A 23714-nucleotide genomic window follows, 5' to 3' on the forward strand; every position below is an offset into this window, starting at 1 on the left:
CCACAGTTGTTTTATTGCTGTTGTCTCGGATGTATTTTGTCACACTTAAGATGAAAAAAAAGAATGAAGTTACTTACTTTGAACAGTTAATTTTTTTATTTAAAGCAAAGCCTCTAGAACTAATCAGTGAACTAACTTTGCATCTTTTCACTAATGTATTTTGAACAACTGAAAAAGTCAGCACTAGAAAATTTACTCAATATTAAATTTCTCAAAGAGCCAAGATTAAAACTAAAATAAGCATACAGGAGAAAGGTTGAGCAAAATTGTATACAGTGGTAACAAGTTAGATACTTGTATATTTATTACAGACATGGAGGCTCGAGTCTTGACCTGTGTCCTGTGTAGTCCTCGGCTCTTTTTAGGGGCGTATTTTTTGATTACTTTGAGAGGTCGCTATGAGTCGGAATTGCAGAATCAGACAGATGTGGGCCGGAATTTCAACTCTGCCATTAATTGTATATCCTTGAGTAACTTACTTAATCTCCCTGAGTTTCATCTATATAAGGGAATAATGTCTGTCTTTCCAGAGTTATTTCCATTACATGAGATGACGTATGTATGTAAAGTACTGGCATAACACCTGCACCTTATTTGGTGCTGAGTAAGCGTAGAGTTAGTATACAGATAGCCTGTGTTCTGCTTAGCTTGGAGTCAAATCCCAGTACTACTTTGAAACTAACCAAGGATCCTGAGGAACTTCTAGAAGAGAGTAATGGGAGGTTGAATCAGAGCTCATGACTGCTCTAAATTTGAAGGGCTCACCCTATTCCAGGACGAATGCTCCTCTTGGATTTTTTGGGGGTTTCTTTGTAACTTGTGGTGTGAAGGTCACATACGCCAGTTGAGGAGGGCAGAATTTGATTTTAACTTAAATTTTAAAACTTTAAATACTCCCTTTAGTTTTTTGTTAATATGATAAATCAATATGTTAGTCTCACCTAAAATAATTACCACTTTGTAACTTTTTAATCAGTGTGTTCACATTTTATCAGAATATAGAATAAACTTCTTACTGATTTAAATCAACCACACATATCAAAGAGAAATAGTTAACCAAATTATTTGTTTGCATAAATAAATAAATATTTGTCAAGTGCTTACTGTATACTGGGCACTGTCTGAAAGACTTTGTTCATACTAATACTAGTTTAACCACCCTGTGAAGTAGATGCTGTTATTGATCCTATTTTATAGATGAGTGAGAAACAAAGGAGTTAAGTAATTTGCGTAAGTTCACACAGCAGAGTGGAGGAATGGATGTTCATTATAATTCATTTATTGTTAAACATGCTAAGAATTAATCTGGAGAACAAAGGAGTATTCCAGAGAGGTACAGTCTATATTTGTTTACGGCCATATAGAACAGACAAGATTTAGAGAACTTTAACAACAGGGTTTTCACTAAGAAATTTCCAGCTGCCATCTGGCTTTGGAAAAATATGTGTGTATGTATTTTGATCTGCTCAAGTATAATACTGCCTGAAAACAGATTTGTGAATCATGTTCTTTGGCCTTGATCCCAGAAATACGAAAAGCATGATTTACAGTAGAAACAAGAACTTTAAATTACTCTTTGTTCTTCCTAAGAAGGTATAAAAGCATATTAACTTTATATAGTTGCAGAGGTATAGATATGGAAATTTTCATTTAACACTTGGCGAAAGAAGAATTTATAAAAATCCTGAAGTCAAGAGTTGTGAGCCCCCCAAAATCTAAGGTGTATTTTACACACTTTTCAAATGGCATTCAAGAGCAATTGGTTATCATTTAACTTCTTACATAGTTTTTAGCCTAGTCTGACTCAATATTTTCTAATAAAAATATTTAAAGAGTATAAATTATATGAAGATGGTGGTGAAAAATAGAAAGAATTTATTCTGTCCCAATTTAGAAAACATTCTGATAGGTGGTGTGGGGTGGAGGGACTCACAGTGTGGAAATTCTTTAATATCAATGCATGTGTGTTTTGTTTTGGTTTGCAGCGCAAGACTCATCAGTTTTTTGTAAAGTCTTTTAGTGCTCCTACGAAATGTCATCAGTGTACCTCGTTGATGGTGGGTTTGATACGACAGGGCTGTTCCTGTGAAGGTAAGAACAACATGGAAAGAAATGTGAATTCGAGTCCTAACGTTTACTACCTAAATTGCAATCAGAAACTTTATTCTCTTTAACAGGTATGTGAATGTTTGTTTGTCTTACTTAATCATTAGCTTTTGTTTGGATAACAGGATGGAGACAATGAACTGAGTCTGTTTGAATACTGGGGAAAGTAGACAGATGGTTGTAGAAACATTTAAATATGTTTCATTCTATATTTTATTATTTGGGTGAATTTGTGATCCCCCCAAAAATATTAACCTATATGACAGGAGAAATGAAAGGTGTCCTTGAATCTATTCATTTAATTTTAATTTATTAGAGAACTTATTGTTGAAAAGTATTGCTGTTGTTGTTAGGTGCCATTGAGTTGGTTCTGATTCACAGTAACCCTGTGTACAACAGAACAGAACACTGCCCGGTCCTTGCTCCGCTGGTATTCGTTAGGTTTTTACTGGCCATTTTTTTCAAAAGTATACTGCCAGGTCCTTCTTCCTAGTCTGTCTTAGTCTAGAAGCTCCACTGAAACCTGTCCACCATGGGTGACCCTGCTGGCATTTGAAATACCGGTGGCATAGCTTCCAGCATCACAGCAACACGTAAGCTACCACGGTACAACAAACTGCCAGACAAGTGGTAGAAAAGTAGGCAACACAATATCTCTTCAGAAATGTTAAATGTCTGCCATTATGCCTTAAAAGATATTTTATTCCTAGTACTAATAGCAGAGGTTTTTTCCTACTCGTTATTTGCCCACCACATGTTCATGAAATGCCTGCTTTAGGCTTCTACACGCTGGGGATACAGCAGTAGGTGGGAGGAAAATACCAGCGCTCTGCCCTGGTGAGCTTACACTCTGAGAGATGAAGGAGAGAAGATCACAGGTCATTTAGCAGAAAACAAAGTATATTCATTCGGGTGCCACTTTATTTTTCCTAGGACTTCTGAAATGAAAATGATTTAAATTATGGGGCAATATATTGTTTATTTGTGACTGTCGTAAGACGTATACTTTTTTTTCATTTGATGAGGCTTGCCTTATATGTGATTTACTGGTATATCTTATGAAAAAGACAAGAAAATATGTATTAATTCTAATACTAGTTTCCGTTTCTTAGCTCTTCCATTCATAGGGTTGGAGGAGTCCTTACAGGGAATGTAGTCAGTCACCATCAGATACATGTGTTTTCTTCATATAATATACTTGTACTTAGCCTGCCTTTTAATGCTTTGAGTAAAGGGTCTTAAACACATTCTGTTTGGTTAGTTGTTGCAACCAAAGTGGAGAATCCAGATTGTATTGTCTAACTAGTACGTTAGATTCATGGGTTTAGAACCAAAGAAAATGGTCAGAGTTGAAAAGTGGAGATTTGAGAATTTTAAGTGTACAAAGTCATGAATATGAATAACATTGTCCAGGAAGCACATATAGAATGAAAAGAGAACAAGTACAAGGACAGAGCCCCGGGAAGTGTGTTTCAGGGAAGGCAAGAAGAAAGGATGGCAAAGGAATCTGAGTTGGAATAGTCTATATCATTTATCAGGAAGGCGTGAGTGACACTGAAGAAGGAGAGAATGAGTACAGTTTTCAAGCCTTATCTCATTTGGAACTTAGCTGTGCTTATAAATATTTGTACATGTCATTTTAAATCCTGTTTGTCTAAGAGGATCCAGGGTGCCTACCTGGCATTAAGCCCCTTATGATTTTTGATGCCTCAGAATCATCTGCAATACCAGAGTAGGAGTTCTTGAGGTTTTCTCAGGCTCGCTTCCCTTCTAGAGTCTTACACCATGAAATTGTGCCCATCCTTTCTTCAGAGCCTTTGACGCCTGTCTTATAAAGCTGTGGGGACATGTTCAACTGTGCCCAGCCTCTGTCTGCCATATTTTGTAAATGTTACAGTAGTATCATTACAGCCTTTAAAGATCCCTGTTCTTTTTTTATTCCTCCCTGGTTGATTGGAATTAGATCCAGTATAGGATCCACTGCCTTTTTGAGGCAAGATTTTTTGCTTGTTAGCAAAACAAAAATACAGGTAGTCCCCAACTTATGAAGTATCTGAGTTACAAAGAACTGCACTTAGAACTGTTTTTTTTTTTTTAATTTTTGTATCTTTTTGTGTGTGTATGTATGTATTAAAATATATCTGTAAGTTTATATGTAATGTTTCCTATCTCCAAAGACAAATAAAGATCAGATGTATAAAAATATTGAAAATAAGAGGCAGTAACAGTGAAAACTTCTTTTTAAAAAATGAGGTATTTGACTTATGTCAGAACGAACTTATGACAGAGTCGTCAGAACAGAACCCTATCACAAGTCGGAGACTATGTGTATAACATGTTGGACACTACACTTAAAATTGAATGGGATGTCCCACGGAAGTTTGTATAGTTTCCAACAGTCAATACCAGTCCATCTTGCCTCTGTTGGTTTAAAAATACCCGTTTTTCCCATGTGTATGTATTCCCACAATGATATTCCCTCAGTTCCCCTCTTCTTCTTTCCCAAATATTCTCTGGGATCCACTGTTAGAGTAGGGATTGTCTAAATAGATAATCTAGAACCCCTCCTAACAAGTTTGTTTGTTTTAAATATTTTAACTTTTAATTCTCATCCAGCCAAGTCTCAATGAAACTTAGGAGTTTATTTTACTTGTCATTTTGTCTTTGAATCTCAGGTTTACCATGTGAGTATCAAATAGATACATTATGGCAATATTGTTAGTAGTTAGGTGTGCAAGCTCTGAGCCAGGCTGCCTGAGCTTGAATCCCAGCACTGTGAACTGTGAGCTCTGTGACCCTGGGCAAGTCATATGTAACATGGGCATAATAATTGTATCTCCTTTAGGTTGTTATAGAAAAGTAAAAAGCACACAATAAAATTAGCTATTATTATTATCTTGGTAGTTGTTTAAATATATGTAATGGTATTAATAACTACTAAAATTTACCCTTAATTTATACTTTCCTAATCACTGAATAATTCCTATTACCAAGTTAGGAATTTCCAAATGGATAGTACTAAAACTTGTCACCTATATTATCATCATTATAAATTGAGTGACTGTTACGTACCTGTCATAATAATATAAGAGCTTAGAGAAGCTATAGTATTTTTTAAACATTTAGTTGTTACAGTTATTATGTTTAGTTTATTTAGTTGACAAATATCTAAAGTCTCATTGTTTGACTACTTTAAGGAAGTCCAACATTGATTTCTGTTTAGAGAAGCAATAAATGAGAGGAGACTACAATCAAGGCAGCAAAACCAGCTTACCACATTTGGTTTAAAGTTCACTATAATTAATAGAGTGATAAATTATTTACTGTATCTTTATAGGGGACATGAATTAATCATTATCCTTCATTCTTCCAACAAACACTGAGTGTCTGCTCCTTGGCAAGCACTGGGCTAGACATGGAGCGACAAAGGTTTCTGCCAAACAAGGAAGATAGACAAAAGGTGCCATGCCAACACCATGTTCGTGGTCTAGCAAGAGAAAGTACTTATAGGCAAATAATTTCAGTACAGCATAAATTGTGATAGAAGTTTATTCAAGAAGTGATTTCACGAAGCAGAGAATGGTCAGCTATGCCTGATAGGTATATCAAGAAAGGCTTCACAGAAGAGAAAATGTCTGAGCTGAATTTTGAAGATTAATTCGTAGAAGTTTTGCCGGCAAATAAGAGGGGAAAGGCTGAAGAACTGTGCAGTGGCATATAGTCAGGAAAGAGTATGACAGGTCTGTAGTTGCAGATAGTTTTATATAGCAAGGTATGTAAGGATATATCCTGGCAGAGGGGAAGGCCACAGAGGAAATTGGCAGGAGGTGAAATTAGAAGACAGCGGCCTTGATATAATAATAAGGCATTAAGATTTTATCCTGTAGGAGATGAGAAGAGCGAGTGAGTGGAGAAAGAAGAGACAGCACCTGCAAAGGAATAGTGGTGGCCCAAGAGTGACATCTTAGAAGCTAAAGAAGAAAAGTTTTAAAAAAGAGGGATTGGTAAAGTTTGCCAGATGTTACAGAAATGTTAAGTAATTTAATGTCTGTTAGTAACCCTTTCAGAGCCCTGGTGGAGCAATGGTTAAAGCACTCAGCTGCTAACCAAAAGTTCAGAGATTTGAACCCACCGGCCGCTCCACAAGAGAAAGATATAGCAGTCTGCTTCCGTAAAGATTACAGACTTGGCAAGCCTATGGGGCAGTTCTACTCTGTTCTATAAGATCGTTAGGAGTGGGAATCAACTTGACGGCAACAGGTGTTTTCAAGAAGAATTTCAGGGCAGACACCAAGTTGCCATGGGATGAACAGATAAAGAGAGAGAACTCCAGGAAGTACTCTTTTAGGGATTCAAAGTTTAAATCAACTGTTTTATTCACAAGACTAGATGATTTTTGTATCTATGTTCTTCTCATTTTGATCACTCATGGTAATACAGAATGTTAGTATTACAATAATAAAGGAATTTTTACTGTTTCTCATTGAAATTCTTATTGGTAAGTCAGTGGATCAGCTCCTCAAATGATAAGACATTTGTATAAAATAAAACAGAGAGAAGCATTCATCTAACATAACCCCTTGCATGTAATGAATGCTCAGTAAATATTTTTTTTTGTAAAAATGGATTCCTATTGAACATCGTTTCTTTTTTTTTTTCCCTCCAAAAGTGTGTGGATTCTCCTGTCATATAACTTGTGTAAACAAAGCTCCCACTGCTTGTCCAGTTCCTCCTGAGCAGACGAAGGGCCCCCTGGGTATAGACCCACAGAAAGGGATAGGAACAGCGTATGAAGGCCATGTCAGGGTAAGTATGTTAGGTCAGGCTTGGCATAATCTTTTAAGGTTCAGTAAGGAATTGAAATTAAACCCGGTCACTTTGTGAACATAATTCTTGACAGAAAATTAAATGAATAAAATTCATCTGAGCATCTTTTCATCCAGAGTAACGATTCGAAAACGAAAAGCTAGCCTTTGCTCAGAGATGAATTCCAAAATGTCTCATACTTTTCTGACTGTCCCGGTCTTTTTATGAACAAATGTTGAACTCTCCATGAATGAATCTTTGGCAGACCATCTGGCCAGAGAGGTGACATATGGCTGTGAAATATGAGATATCGTCAGGTATTATCTTACTTGTCACCATGAGTAACACTGAAAGCATGAGCTGGCCTTCATCTCACTACCAAGTCTGACTTTTGTACCACTTAGAGAAAAAGCCACAAATGTGATTTTAATGAGTTACTAGTACTGTTTTTTGTTTTTGTTTTTTTTTTTAATTTTCAGAATAAAAAGTCGTTCAGTGTTTTCTCACATTTTTTCATGTTATTCATGATATTTGTGTTCCACCTGCTACTTCACCAACCAGGGTGACAGACTTATAATACATTTACATTATCTTTAGGTTTTCACCATGTAATTACATATATAATTAAAGGAGCTCTGAGTGATATTTCAGTTGAGTTGTTTTTGTTTATTTGTTTGCTTACTTGTCTGTCTAAAAATAAACTAAGATTCCTAAGCCAGCTGGAGTGAAGAAAGGATGGCAAAGAGCACTGGCTGTAGTTTGTGACTTCAAACTCTTTCTGTACGATATTGCTGAAGGAAAAGCATCACAGCCCAGTGTTGTAGTCAGTCAAGTGATTGACATGAGGTAAGCTTCTGAAGGTGAAAATACTTGTATCATTGCTACATGAGAATAAAAATGTACTGATTTTTCTTTTAATAATATTGCCATGTTTTTAATTAATCTATCACTAATTAATTTTATAACTTACTAATATTACTGTAGTAATATAGTTAACAATAGAAAATAAGGTGTATTTATAAGATGGATTAATACATGTGTGTGAGTGTGTTGGGGCTAGGGGCCACGATAAAGAAGCTAGTGTTTGAGTCCGAAAGACCAGTTTAGAGGTTACTGGGGTGATGGAGGCCTAGTGTACAATGTTTATATCATCACCTGAAGACTTAGAGTGTAATTCCAATGTGAGGAAAAGCAATAAAAATCTCAAAATCAGACAAGCTCTTGGAATATACAATGAATCAGTAAACATTTATGTAAGAATGTCTCTTGAAGGAAAAGCAATATGCTTTTCCTTCTGTCTCTGAATATTTCTGGTCTCATTGTACAGACTTTCCTCCTGTCCTTTCGAGCTCTCTCCATTTTCTCTTCTCGTAACTCTAGGCACTCTCTGAGTGATCTTATTTACTCCCATAGCTTCAGCCATCACTTCCACTTTGGTGACTCCCAAACATATATCTCCGGTCCAGATCTTTATCCTGCGCTCAAGACTAGGATTTCCAGCTATGTTTCATTTCACACCAACATCACAAACACATTATCATCCCCCACAGATATAGAATATGAGGGGGTAGATGCAAACAATGTTAGCAAGGAAAATTTGACAGAACATGCTAATGAACTGAATATAGAAAGACATGGAGAATAATCAAACGTAAGACTAAGGTGTTAAGCCTTCAAGACCAAGGGATTGATGGTACCAATAACCAAATAAAGGAAATCACAAGGAATAAATTCCAGTGGAGGAAATCTGTTTTATATGTTGAATGTGTTGAGGGCATCTGCAGTTTATTATGGGACGCAATAGGGTCTCCTGAAGGCTCTGAAGTGCTACCAGGGTTCAAATCTCTATTTTATAGTATACTCACTGGCCTCGTGACTTTAGGTAAGGCAGTAATTATTTTTAGCTCTTGTGTAATGTGCCATTGTTTAGTTACTCTTGATAAATAACTTTGGGCACTACTAGTGAGATTGTGAAATGGTACAGCCAACGTGGAAAACAGTTTGACAGTTCCTCAAAAAGTTAAACATAGAATTACCACGTGACCCAGCAATTCCTCTTAAAGTTATATACCCAGTAGAATTGAAAGCAGGAACGCAAATAGATACTTACGCACCAGTGTTCACTGTGGCACTATTTACAGTGCCAAGAGGTGGAAACAGCCTAGATGTCCATCAGCAGATAAGTGGATAAATGCAGTACATATGTACAATGGAATATTACTCAGCCGTAAAGAGAAATGAAGTCCTGATACATGCTATGACATGGGTAAACCTTGAAAACATTGTGCTAAGTGAAATAAGTTAGTCACAAAAGGACAAATATTGTATGATCCCACTTAAATGAAATATCTAGAATAGGTGAGTACATAGAGACCAAAGTTTACTAGTGGTTAACAGGGGCAAGCAGGGAGAAGGGAGAAAAGAATACTCAGTGCTCAGGGGACTCTAAGCTTCTGTTAAGGATGATGGAAAATTTGAAAATGGGTAAGGGTGACGATTGAACAATACAATATACGTAAGTTCATGTCACTGAGCTGTACATATAAAGAATGTTGAAAGGGCAAATGTTTTGTTGGGTGTATATTTACCACAATTAAAAAAAAAAAGATTACTTTGGGCACTATCAATTACAATGAGGGTATAAATAAAAAAAATTTTTTTTTAAGTTCAATTTGGATATTTTACGCAATTAAGTTTTAAGGATTACTCCTCATGAGTTATTTGGATACACACTCAAAACCACATACACATACCCACATACAGTGACTTTTAATGTTTCACTTTTCCTTCAGGGATGAAGAATTTTCCGTGAGTGCAGTCTTGGCTTCTGATGTTATTCACGCAAGTCGAAAAGATATACCCTGTATATTTAGAGTAAGTGTGTATGCTTTAATTTCATCTCTGAATTATATGGCTTTTAATGAGTATAAATTTTGCCTCCCCATATAAATCATAAACCTACTTGGACTCGTCCCAAATCTTACGTTTCTCTATATCCTCCATATCATAGAATACATGAATGTATAAACAATTAGTATTAAGTATTTAATTAGTGAAAGAGCTATAGACCTTCTAAAATAGGTTTCCTCTTGTACAATATTTTTGAGTCACCATTCCTTTTTCTAATAAACACTACCACGGTGGAAAATTGGATAAGACTTAAAAAAAAATAGAAGTTTATATCTTTAAAAAGGTCATTTTTAATATTAATTTGTGTTTCAGTTACCTGTTGCTTTGTAACAACCATTTCAAAAGTTAGTGGCTTTAAAACAACAATGATTTATTATTTTTTACATTTCTGTCAGTGGCAGGATAGTTCCTGTAGTGTCAGCTGGGGCCACTCATGTGGCTGCTCCAGCCTTGGTGGAGGGCTGTGGTGTCTCAGCTCTCCTCTGTGTGGACTTCTCCACACAGCCTGTAATCATTCAGTAGTCTGACTGAGCTTTACATGGCTGGCTTCTAAGGAGCGAAAGAAGCCAGGAGATCTTTTAAGGACTAGGCCCAGAACAGGCATTATATCCCTTCCGTATTCTGTTGGGGAAAACACGTCATGAGGCCAGCCCAGATTTAAGGGGAGGGGAAATAGACCCCACCTCTTGATAAGAAGAATGGAATTCTATAGGAGGAATTGTTGGCAGCCATTTCTGGAGGCTGTCTACCACAGTACAATTCGTGAATTGGTGAATTAAGACAACAGAGGCAGAAAAGGACAGCTGACCTATTATTGTATCTGTATGGCTAGTATTTGTCTATGAATCTTGTATCTAAGGAAGGCCAGACAACCCCTATACTTAGTCTTCTTTAAAAAAAAAGTCAGAGTATGTGGGTATGTAACTATTTGTTCTCTCCTCAGCCGCCAAGGGATCCTACAGAGGTCCACTTCCCCATAATTGATTCATGTAGTGGAATTTTATTGTCACTGATGCTTAAATTGGAAACCCTGGTGGCATAGTGGTTAAGTGCTACAGCTGTTAACCAAGAGGTTGGCAGTTCAAATCTGCCAGGCAATCCTTGGAAACTCTACAGGGCAGTTCTACTCTGTCCTATAGGGTTGCTATGAGTCGGAATTGACTCGACGGCAGTGGGTTTGGTCTGGTTTGGGTGGTTAAATTAATTTTAATAAGGAATCCATATATATAAAATTTAAATCTGATTATGAGTGCTATTTGCATAATTACAAACCTTCGTTTAAATATTAACTCGAGGTCTGATCTGCTCTAATGATAATATGAGTTATTGGCATGAAGTAACAGAGACTTATTTCTGACTTTAAAACAAATTGAAAGACACTATGGTATAGTGGGAAACCCTGGTGGCGTAGTGGTTAAGTGCTATGGCTGCTAACCAAAGGGTCGGCAGTTCAAATCCGCCAGGCGCTCCTTGGAAACTCTGTGGGGCAGTTCTACTCTGTCCTATAGGGTTGCTATGAGTTGGAATCGACTCGACAGCACTGGGTTTGGTTTTTTTTTTTTTTTGGTTATGGTGTGGTGGTTAAGAGCAGAGACACTGGATTCCAGAATACTAGTTATGTAATCATGGAGAAGTTTTCTCACGTAGAGAGCAAGGATGTGATAACAATACTTACTTCATGAAGATGTTGTGAGAGTTAAATGAGTTAATACTTGTAAGGTGCTTAGAATTAGTACCCAGTACTCAGTAATTACAAAGTAAATGTCAGCTGTTGTTATATGAGTCAGTGTAATGCTTTTTTTTTTTTTTTTGGGAGGAGCCCTGGTGGTGCAGTGGTTAACCACTCACCTGCTAACCAAAAAGTTGGTGGTTCAAACCCACCAGCAGCTCCACGGGAGAAAGATGTGACAGTCTGCTTCCGTAAAGATTACAGCCTAGGAAACCCTGTGGGGCAGTTCTACTCTGTCCTGTAAGGTCACTCTGAGTCAGAATCGTCTCGATGCAATGAGTTTAATGCATGTTTTTATGTTACTGTTCTAGCTTTTTATAGCAAGGAGAGTGAAAATGGTACTGTGTTTAAACGGTTTGTGCTCCCTTTGCTTGTCATGAATTCTAATTAATGCTAAAACCAGTTATTCTTCTGATTAGGAGTAAGGAAACTCTATTAAAGGTATCATTTAATGAACAATCATTTTATTGGTGAGGGCTAAGCAAACTAGCTTAGCCATAAAACTATATAGGGTGTGTGTTTTCTGATATCATGACTATTGGTTAAACTGTTCTAGGTCACGGCTTCCCAGTTCTCCACATCTAATAACAAGTGTTCAATCCTGATGCTAGTAGATAGTGAGAATGAGAAGAGTAAGTGGGTGGGAGTACTGAGTGAATTGCACAAGATTTTGAAGAAAAACAAATTCAGAGACCGCTCAGTCTATGTTCCCAAAGAGGCGTATGACAGTACTCTACCCCTCATTAAGACAACCCAGGCAGCTGCAATCATAGGTATGAATTTACATTTATCATGTTCTCGTAATTGTTTACTATTCTACCCTGTGGTGAGGGACTGTCTTTCATCTAGGAATCCTCAGTACTCAGTGTAATACGTGTCCTATCAGAGATGCTCAGTAAATGTTTGTTGAATGAATGGGGCCTATATTAGAACTTCGTTTTTCAGTTAACAAGAATAAGCACACTTTCCAAATGCTTGTTCTTCTGAAAATGCCACAGTGCCAAAGATTAACGAATCTATTAACCAATCTATTTTCTACTTGTGTGACTTAGAACAAGTTACTTAATTTCATAGAGTATAAGTCCCATATGTAAAATGTAGATATTAATTACGTTGCTGAGGTTGTTGGGAAGTTTAAATAAGATGGCCTCCATAAAACTAAGTGCTTTGCATATGAAATACCCTCAAGAAAGTGGGTCTGCCTTTTAAATTTTAGCCATATTCTTACATACACATCCAACTCTTTGTTCCTTTGTAGTAAATACTGGAAAATTTAATGAGTAGTGTTCAAATCTGTTTGCCTTTCACAAGTTTTTCCTCCCAAATCAAGAAATAGAACTGGACCCAGAGCACTAAGAAACTAGGTTTTTCATTTTTACCCCATTTGTTGAATAAACATTTAGTTATTTTTGTAAGTACTGATATAGGTTAGTTTCTAATGATTGTTGTACTATTAAAAATGGCATGAGTGATAATATTTACCAGTATATTCGGAAAGGAAATTTAATTGTGCAAATTATTATTGTTACTTTTTTAATTTTTTATTTGCTTTATTTATTTCAGTTTCTTGCACCAGATTTCCTTTACTGATAAGTTATATCTGGTTTTATTTCTTTAGCTTTACGTAATGTTTACTAATAAAAAAGTTTCTTTTTTATGTCTTATATAGATCATGAAAGAATAGCTTTGGGAAATGAAGAAGGGTTATTTGTTGTACATGTCACCAAAGATGGTAAGAAAAAATTTATTTTGGAGCAACTTTAAACCATATGTTGTTAAAAATGCTAAATTCTAAAAAATAATATCAGAATTTTATTTTTTCTTTATCTGAAATTTTCCAGATCCAACTTGATGTTTATAAGTCAAAAGATCATCTTTTAGATTTCCATTATCTCCCGGAGTTCTAAAACTTGAAGTGTGTTTTGTCTTTCTTGGATCATTTTATGTAACAATTCTGCTATATGGACTCTGACTGCATTCCTAAAGATAGTCCATGGGAGAAAACGCAATTTGTTTTGTTTTTTTAATAGTTCTATTAGTACGATAAGAGGTAACAACCATTAAAGTATGTTTGTTGTTTTTTCCCGCAGTTCAACACAAGATATTTTTTCTAGAGAGAAATTAAATACTGGGAGAAACAATGAGAAGCCAATTTAACTCAGCACTGTTGAATGCAGTATTCTAAGTTCAATCTTTATATCAGGTTCAATCATGGGAGAACACTGCATTTAAACTATGTTAGTTTGTTACCCGTAGAAGCACCTTCAGTGAAATCTGAGTTACTAAGTTACTTGGTTTTTTTAAATGGAAACCCCATGGTGAAGGTCTCTAGAATTCAGTGCCAGCAAAAAGATTTTTCTTAAAATTCAGCATGCTTTATCAGACAAGAACTTTTGCCTTGGCTGCCAGGAACCTCAGTGCTAAATTTAATTCCTTACTACAGTAATTATTTTATATCTTATAATGGGTTCAATTATCTTCTCTTTTCTCTACATGGTTTCTGCTCTTTTATTCTTCTGCATGTGTATCTCTGTCTTTATTATAAGCCGACATATTCTTTTGTGTATAATTGGGATATTTAAGTTAATAAAATGTTTGCATTTGATGTATTGTTGTTTCTGTGTGTAGAAATTATTAGAGTTGGTGACAATAAGAAGATTCATCAGATTGAACTCATTCCAAATGATCAGCTTGTTGCTGTGATCTCAGGACGAAATCGTCACGTACGACTTTTTCCCATGTCAGCTTTGGATGGGCGAGAGACTGATTTTTACAAACTAGCAGAAACTAAAGGGTGTCAAACCATTACTTCTGGAAAGGTCCGCCATGGAGCTCTTACATGCCTGTGTGTGGCTATGAAAAGACAGGTCTTCTGTTATGAACTATTTCAGAGCAAGACCCGTCACAGAAAATTTAAGGAAATTCAAGTCCCATATAATGTCCAGTGGATGGCAATCTTCAGTGAACAACTCTGTGTGGGATTCCAGTCAGGATTTCTAAGATACCCTTTGAATGGAGAAGGAAGTCCATTCAGTATGCTCCATTCAAATGACCACACGCTATCATTTATTGCCCATCAACCAATGGATGCTATCTGCGCAGTTGAGATCTCCAGTAAAGAATACCTGCTGTGTTTTAACAGCATTGGAATATACACTGACTGCCAGGGCCGAAGATCCAGACAACAGGAATTGATGTGGCCAGCAAATCCTGCCTCTTGTTGTAAGATTCTCTTACTTTTGGCTGTCTTAGCTTCCTGTCTCTTTCCTTTCTTTTTCTTTCCACTTAATGTCCTAAATTTAGTCATTGTTAATAACAGGTTATTATTTTTTTAAGCCATCCTTAAGGTTTTTCGTAAAGTATTCATCGTGTCTTTACGTAAGGTAACCATAATGTAGGTAGGCCTAGGCCAACAGGGTCAGCATTAGCATGCACATGACTAAAGCTAATCTTTGCAGGGAATGTTTACTTAGGTGGATTCTGAACCCAGGTTGTATTTTGAAATAACCCAGTTATCTTCCTGGTTGCCAAAAATACAGCATTTGCACTCATTAATAACTGATAGGACTTATTCTGGAGAAGTAGTTACTAAGTGAATCAATCAGTTATGTATAGGTATATGATGTAGCATCTATAAGAAGCATTATTCCATTTTTACATTTTTTATCTAGATAGAAATTTTAGATTGCTTATTTCACTCTTTGAAGAAATATTCAGACACTGATAAATTATTGAATACTTAATGTATGCCAGTCACTGTATGAGCCATAGCAGTAAACAAAATAGACATAGTCTTGCTTTCACAGAGCATGCAATGCAGTACAAAAGATTCCTGATAAAATAAGTAGTTGCCATAGAATATAAGTGCTGTGATAGCAGTGGTACAGAGTTCTGTAGAAACACATAGGACAAGTAACTAATCCAAAATGTTTTGTTTTTAATGGAAGAAACTTGAACACGTTTAAATGCTAAAGAGAAAGAACCACTAGGTAACTCTGAGGGAAAGATTGTGGGAGATACAGGAAATAGAGTAAGACCCCAAAAAGGGCAGAGAGGATGGAACTCAGAAAACAGGTGGGAAGATTATTTGGGGCAGAAGGAATGAAAGCTCTTCCACTGTAAAGAGGTAGAAGGAGGCGGGATGGATTGGGTGCAGCCCAGTTAAAGGTTTGGAGGAAGAAGGTTCAGGAGAGCAGCACATGCTTATTACAGAAAAATTAGAAAATCTAGATTAAAATAACAAAAGAAGAATGCCCCTCTTCCTACCCACCCTGACTTAACTCTTCTTAATGTTTTGTTTCTTCTGAAATATATACACATGTATGGCAGCATACATAGAACAAATGCTGTTCTGTGTAACCTAGTCAGATAATTTGTATTACTATTTATAGACTTCTAATGTGGAGTAGGAGCCCTGGTGGTACAGTGGTTAAGATCTAGGCTGGTAACCAAAAGGTCGATAGTTCAAATCCAGGAGCCACTCCTTGGAAACCCTATGGGGCAGCTGTACTTTGTCCTGTAGGGTCGCTATGAGTTGGAATCAACTTGACGGCAACAGGTTTTTTAATGTGGAGTAAAAATTGAAATATCTGGCTTTTATGAATAGCTCTGCCAATAGTTTAATTTATGACCTTAATTTAGGTAAGAATTTAATCTGTTTACTTGTGTCACCATCTGTTGATACTCATTATTTCTTTCAACAGCTATGTATTGAGCACTTACCCTGTGCTATGCATTCTCTTACGTTCGTAACTGAGACTAGAATTCTTACCTAAAGACTACTCTGCTTTGTAAATGTAATGAAATTCCTTTGTAAAGTGTAATGAAATTTCTTTATAAAACTAGCTTTTAGCAAGGGGATATTAAACCCTTGATATTAACAGAAGCTTTACATATTATCATGGCTACACAATCTGATCCACGGTATATCAATTCTTCATTTGTGATTTACGTTCTGTCTACTTCAAAAATGTTTCGATGTGGCTGCTGTATGATGTCAGTAGAATTTTGGTGAGACTTCACTCTATAATTATTTAATGGATTTTTTTAATGTTTTGGGTTTAATAATTAAAATAATCACAAGGCTATTTCCTCCTTCCCTTCTCCCAGGTTACAATGCACCGTATCTCTCCGTATATAGTGAAAATGCAGTTGATATCTTTGATGTGAACTCCATGGAATGGATCCAGACTCTCCCTCTAAAAAAGGTAATTTAAGATTAAAATACACCTAAGTGAATGGGTGCATGTAAGTGAAGATTTTAATACAACTCTTTAGCTATTTTTCAGTAATTCAACATTTTCTAGCATATGGTTTGGTAATTTGGGATTTAGCTAAGAATAAGAAAGTAGAAATAATAAAAACAAAAATCGCACTATTTTTATTCTGTTATATTTATATTGTATTATATTTAATATAACATATATTGTTTTATATTACGTTATGTTATATTTATGTTACATTTGTTTTGTTACATAAGTACAATTGTTTTCATAACAAACAACTAGAATATACCCTACAGTTTACAATGTCAGTGTTATCTTCCATTTTGGGTTTAAGGAGCGCTGAGGGCATATATTATTATTCTTAATTATACCTGTTTTTCACATACTGGTATGCAGTTTTTAATCCTATGAGGACAGATCTCACAGGCTGGAGAAGTGATTAAACTTAGAACCAAAGCTGTGTATGAGTGCCTCATGATTTAAAAATAAAGTTTGCACACACTCCTAATATAACATAATATTTTCCTTTAACTTATGTTTAGTGCTATGCCTGCTAACCATAAGGGTCGGCAGTTCAAATCCACCAGGTACTCCTTGGAAACTCTATGGGGCAGTTCTACCCTGTCCTATAGGGTCGCTATGAGTCGGAATCGACTCGACGGCACTGGGTTTGGTCTGGTTATGTTTTCATAGGAAACCCTGGTTAAGAGCTATGTCTGCTAACCAAAAGGTCGGCAGTTCAAATCCACCTGGCACTCCTTGGAAACTCTATGGGGCAGTTCTACTCTGTCCTATAGGGTTGCTATGAGTCAGAATCGACTTGACAGCAGCGGGTTTGGTTTTGGTTTTTTTTTTATGTTTTCATAACATATAGGGGATTTTTGCAATTATAGACTGCTGTTTTGCAGGGGTGGAGAGGAATAGTTTTATAAAAATATGTATACTATATATAGCATGTAGCATTAGTTGAAGCATCAAGGTATAGAAGGATGAACGTGAAAGAAAGTAGCCACAATCACATTTCAAATACCTCCCTGTTCTTTAAACCACATCAGCAGTGAAAAAAACTCTTGTAAACACTGCCACACTACATGAAGCAGTTAGAATATGCTCCTCCAGTTTGGAAATTCGGGCTGGTCACAATTAGTTTTCTGTGTATTTTTATCATGTAGTTTTGGGAATACATGTATGAAAGAATATGCGACATTTTGATGTGTAACAATGGATAGCTCACTTGTAAACCTACCTCCTGACTACAGAGCAGCACCTTACCAGGATCCGGTATCACCACATCTCTGTGTGCAGTTCTCCCTTGCTCCACACCCCGACCTCCCCCCGAGAAATCACTCTTCTCAATTGTGTCTGTCATTTCCTTGCCTTTCTTAAAATACAGATTTTTTGCATATTTAAAAATTCCTAAATAATATATTGTTTAGTTTTGCTTGGCTTGGGGCTTTATAAAAATGTTATGTCATATGTCATCTTCTATCTGGTGTTCTTGACTCATTTGCTGTGTTTCTGGCATACATCCATGTTCCTACATGTATTATAAAAGTTTACTTATTTTCACTACTATGAAATACTCTGTTGGGCAAATATATCTCAGTTTATTTATTCATTCTCTGATTGGCAGACATTTGAATTATTTCCCAAGTTTTTGCTATTATGAACAATGATGCCGTGAACATCTACGTATGTCTGGTACATATGTTGAAGAGTTTCTTTAAGTCTTATGCATAGGAGTGGAACTGATAGGACACATGGAATCCAATTGTCAGCTTTACAAGATAGTGATTTCCAAAGTAATTGTACCAATTGACACTCCACCAGCAGTATGTAAGAGTACTTAACTGACCTACGTCTTCATTATTATTTTCCAAAGTAACTGTACCAGTTGCTACTCCCACCAGCGGTATATTAGAGTTCTTACTGACCCCCATCCTCATTAGCACTTGCTGTTGTCAGACTTCATTAAAAAAAAAAAATGTTGGAATCAAAATCAGCTCCAACTCATGGCAGCCCCACGTGTGTGAGAGTAGAACTGTGCTCCACAGGGGCTTTCAGTGGCTGATTTTTCCAGATCACCAGGCCTTTCTTCTGAGGAGCCTCTGGGTGGATTTGAACTTCCCATCTTTCGGTTAGCAAGCTGAGCACATTAACCATTTGCACCACCCAGGGATTACATCTGAAACCCTGAACTTTATAAGTTTTTGTAAATAAAGTATTGTCTCACTGAAGTGTTAATTTGCATTTCCTCAGGTATCTATGCTTGTTCATTATTCATATTTCTTCTTCCATGAAATGCCTGGTCATGCCTTTTACCCCTTTTTCTATTGGATTGGCCATCTCTTTCTTATTGGTTTATTGGAATTCTTTGTATTTTATGGAAATTGAATTAGTAATGGGTGTTGTAAATCTTTCCCCTGTTTGTAACCTATCTATTTTTTATGATGCCTTTTTCTAAACAGAAGTTACTAATTTCAGTGTAGTTAAACGTACCTTTTTTATCCCTTTGGTTAGTTTTTTGTCTCTTACCTAAGAAACTTTTTTCCTACCTCAAGGTCATAAAAGATAGAGCCTTTATGTTTTTCCAAAAGTTTTAAAGTTTTGCCTGTTACATTTATGTCTTTAATCATCTAGAATTGATTGTGTGTGTATATTGTGTGAAGTAGGGATCCAGTTTCATTGGTTTCCATATGGATTATCAGTTGCTCCATCAGCATTTATTTATAGCCCCCCCTTTCCCCTGTGATCTGCAGTTTCACCTACCTAATATGTGTATGGAAACCCTGGTGGTATAGTGGTTAAGTGCTACAGCCACTAACCAAAAGGTCCACAGTTGGAATCCACCAGGTGCTCCTTGGAAACTTTATGGGGCAGCTCTCCTCTGTCTTATAGGGTCGCTATGAGTCGGAATCAACTCAATGGCAGTGGGTTTGATTTCTTTTTTTTTTAATATGTGTATGTTTAGTTTTTGATAATAAGAATTCATAAATCGGCTATGTTGATATCATTTTAGTATATTTATGTGGTCATAAATAACTTTAAAAAGTCAAATGTAAAGTTTAATATATTTCTATTTAGTACTTTTTTTTGCATAGGATATTCTTCTAAAATGTTATCATAACTTTGTTCAAATTAGATAATTTTATAACTTTCCAGTAAGAATTAATGTTATTTTTTGTGTTGTTGATTTTCTGAGAGGGCTATATTTTGAAGTAGAAGGATAAATGAAAAGGCCTTAATATTTTGTGCTTTATAAATAGATCAAAAACTTCATGGTTTAATTTTTAAAGGTTTTGTTCAAATATTAATTTTATTTTTTGTTATTTTAGGTTCGACCCTTAAACAGTGAAGGATCATTAAATCTTCTAGGGTTGGAGACAATTAGATTAATATATTTCAAAAATAAGATGGCAGGTAAGAAAATACACATATTAATAAGGCTCTTCAGTGGAAATAGTCTCTCTAAGCTTACTGTCCAAGGTCACATCGGCAATAAGGGGCAGAGACCAAATTTAAACTCAGGTGTACCTTACTCCAGAGTCTGTGATCTTTACCACTCTCGTGCTCTCTTAAAATATTAAAACAAACTACTAGACAGAAAGTCATTCTGTTTAAGCTTGCCTAGCTATATAAGCAAAGTGTTTGATTCTAGCATAACCATTATTTTTCTGCAGGGCACATAGGTAAGAAGAGCAAATGTAGCTGTGTATATCTTCTGTACTTTCGATGCTGTAGAACCTACCAAAATCTGTAGGACTAAAACTGTGAACATTCATCCAGAGTTCCAGATTGGGACTTCAGAAACACATCTCCTGCCAAGGCATGGGGCTTAGAACTTCTCAAGTGCTAATGACAACATGGGAAGAAGCAGGAAAGAGGAAAGCCACAGGAGTGCCCAGAATCAGCAGAGGAAATGGGAACCCTGGATGCTTCAGAGAAGAGAGGGGCAGTTGGTCAGTGACCGAAGTCATGAGGTGATGATTCCCCAGCCAGTGAGTCTGTCCACGTGTAATTGATTCAGGGAAGTAAGTTGTTTGCCAGTCAGAGTATGCCCAAACAGTTAAAATTTCACTTACGACAAATACTGTTATAATGACCTCTTCTATATAATAGTTATTCTTGTGTCTTAGCAACAAATTTCTACGTAACAGAGATTCGTAAACATCTGATCACTTGTAGTGAAATATTTAATGCAGATGTTCTTATAATGTATTATGTATTTAAGAAAAGATTGAAGTTGTCAAGGATTTCATTTTACTTGAATCCACAATCAATGCCCACGGAAGCAAGTCCGGAAATCAAACGATATATTGCATTGGGAAAATCTGCTGCAAAAGACCTCTTTAATGCATTAAAAAGCAAAGATACCATTTTGAGGACTGCGATGCACCTGACCCAAGCTGTAGTGTTTTTGGTCACCTCATATGCATATGAAAGCTGGACAGTGAATAAGGAAGACTGAAGAATTGGTGCCTTTGAATTAGGGTATCGGTGAAGAATATTGAATATACTTGAATGAACTGCCAAAGGAAGAAACAAATCTGTCTTGGAAGAATTACAGCCAGATGCTCCTTAGAAGGAGGATGGTGAGACTTTGTCTCACGTACTTTGGATGTGTTATCAGGAGGGACCAGTCCCTGGAGAAGAACATCATGCTTGGTTATGTAGAGAGGGTCAGCGAAAAAGAGGAAGACACTCAACAAGATGGATTGACACAGTGGCTGCAACAATGGGCTCAAGTATAACAACGATTGTGAGGATGGCTCAGGACTGGGCTGCGTTTTGTCCTGTTGTACATAGGAAGCAACTCGACAGCACCTAACAACAACAACTGTGTATTTTTATGCTTTTTTTTTTTCCTCCACATTCCACCAATAAATTTGTGTGCTCAGCTATCAGAAAAAAATATCCATCAAAGGTTGTTTTTGTTGTTTTTTAGGTGCTTTTTGTTTGTTTTTAAAGTACTAAAATATACAAATTGATTTCCAGTTTGGTAATTTGCCACATCTTCTTAGAACTGGAGGTCTTTTGGTGTACGGATGGTTAATATAGTAGAAGTCCTATGCTAGACTCGAGAAAAGATATTCAGGTTTAAGAAATGATTCCCACTCAGAGATGGATTTGTCATGAAGCCAATGAAGCTTACGTTTCAGGCCCCTCACTTCCATTGTTTCTGATTTCTGTTTCTTAGAGAGGACCCCAAACCTCTGTGAGATTGGATCCACCCTCTTCTCACTGTGCAGGCCCGCATTGGCCATAAAATATGTTCATGCCCAGTGTTGTGTCTAGGGGACAAAACCTGTTCCAACTTGTCTTTTCCCCATGCTCTCATCTTTCCGTTCTAGGCTAAGAGTAGAGCTAGAGCTGGGGGAAGGGAGACCTGACAAAATTTAAATAAGTTGTCTTTTGGAAAGAATAGGAGACCCCATTTCCAAGAAGTGTTTTTTTTTCCCTTTCTTGCTTCCTCCTTCATCTCTCAGGAGCTCCAAATGCTCCCTTTGGCTTATCAAAATCTCCCGTTGCCACCAAAACTCACCAAGACCTGCTCTACCCTCACAAACCCCAGATGCCAAAATTATGTCTCACGTTCTCATCTCCTTTTAAAATTCCATTCTTTTAATGTTTGTTGTCAGGAAAGCAATCTGATTAAGCTATATTATTACACTACAAGGAAAATAAATAACTTTTTTACTAATCATCTACTTTGGTTTGCCCTACAGTTCCACTTGGCTTCTTCTTACCTCTTTTTCTTCATTTCAGCATTTCGGTTATTAAAAATTTCTAAAGATTGGCTTTTCTCTTTTTCCTTATTTAGAGAGTGATATCCCCTGACATGTTACATGGATCCTTTATCTGTTTTGGAAACCCTGGTGGCGTAGTGGTTAAGTGCTACAACTGCTAACCAAAGGATCAGCAGTTCAAATCCGCCAGGTGCTCCTTGGAAACTCTGTGGGGCAATTCTACTCTGTCCTATAGGGTCACTATGAGTCAGAATCGACTCGACGGCACTGGGTTGGGTTTTTTGGTTGGTTTGTCTGTTTTATTCTTAGAGTATATTCACATAGCCCAGCGTGGTTTGGGCGCCCCTGGTTGGCAGACTGACTTCTAAGTCACTAAAAGGATAGGATGGACACTGGGTTCCTGCGCTTACATGGTTAAGTATCATCCATCCCCAAGACAGAAGAGTAGAAACAGTGACAGATTCTTATTGTGGTAAAGGAAGGCAGTGGGGGCACAATTCCTTTTCCTTTCTCCACATTTTGTAGATTGCATCTTATAAAGGAAACATTTTATTATGTAAAAGTAATTTTTAACTATTATTATATACATGGCTAGTTTATCATTGATGCCTGTTTACTGTGCAGTAAAACAATAGGCGCTTTTAACACCCGACAGCCATTGAAACCAACACTTGGAAGGAGAGAGGCCATAGTGTAGAAATGTTGGGGGTGGGTGGCACGGCACGGTGACAGAGCACCAAGGCAACTACATTTTCTTTGAGCAAAATTGTCCCACTTTATGCTTAAAATCAACAAAAAGTAAAAATAGCCATGTTTTATTTCAGCATACACCTGTTTACATAAGTTGGTTGATGACTCTTGCTTGTATCGCCACAGCTTTTAAAAATCTGAACTCCTTATACTTGTACACTTGATTAACATTTGTATTGCTTTGGAGATTACTGGGTACAAAGTATTTTGGCAGTTTAAAAAACATGATTGTTCTTTGTGGTTTTATTTTTTTAATAGAAGGAGATGAGCTGGTAGTTCCTGAAACATCAGATAATAGTCGGAAACAAATGGTTAGAAATATTAACAATAAGCGGCGTTACTCCTTCAGAGTCCCAGAAGAGGAAAGGATGCAACAGAGGAGGTAGATATTTAATTTATATTTATCATCTGTACGTGCTTGTAGCATCTGAAGGGCTATTG

The 23714-nt window shown here is 36.6% G+C and overlaps 1 protein-coding gene across 6 annotated transcripts in view; it reads left to right on the top strand.

Moving 5' to 3' along the window:
- Positions 1–23714, top strand: part of CDC42BPA (CDC42 binding protein kinase alpha) — a 341599-nt gene that overhangs the window by 302021 nt on the left and 15864 nt on the right. For all 6 annotated transcript variants that reach the window (XM_064276784.1, XM_010591062.3, XM_010591060.3 and 3 more), the window contains 10 exons: positions 1986–2091; positions 6776–6912; positions 7619–7758; positions 9705–9786; positions 12108–12324; positions 13221–13283; positions 14180–14773; positions 16661–16758; positions 20112–20196; positions 23532–23655. In XM_064276784.1, coding sequence (XP_064132854.1) covers positions 1986–2091; positions 6776–6912; positions 7619–7758; positions 9705–9786; positions 12108–12324; positions 13221–13283; positions 14180–14773; positions 16661–16758; positions 20112–20196; positions 23532–23655 — 1646 coding nt within the window. The remainder of the gene's footprint in view (positions 1–1985; positions 2092–6775; positions 6913–7618; positions 7759–9704; positions 9787–12107; positions 12325–13220; positions 13284–14179; positions 14774–16660; positions 16759–20111; positions 20197–23531; positions 23656–23714) is intronic.

The sequence above is a fragment of the Loxodonta africana genome, chromosome 25, assembly GCF_030014295.1.
Source record: "Loxodonta africana isolate mLoxAfr1 chromosome 25, mLoxAfr1.hap2, whole genome shotgun sequence".
Taxonomy (NCBI): domain Eukaryota; kingdom Metazoa; phylum Chordata; class Mammalia; order Proboscidea; family Elephantidae; genus Loxodonta; species Loxodonta africana.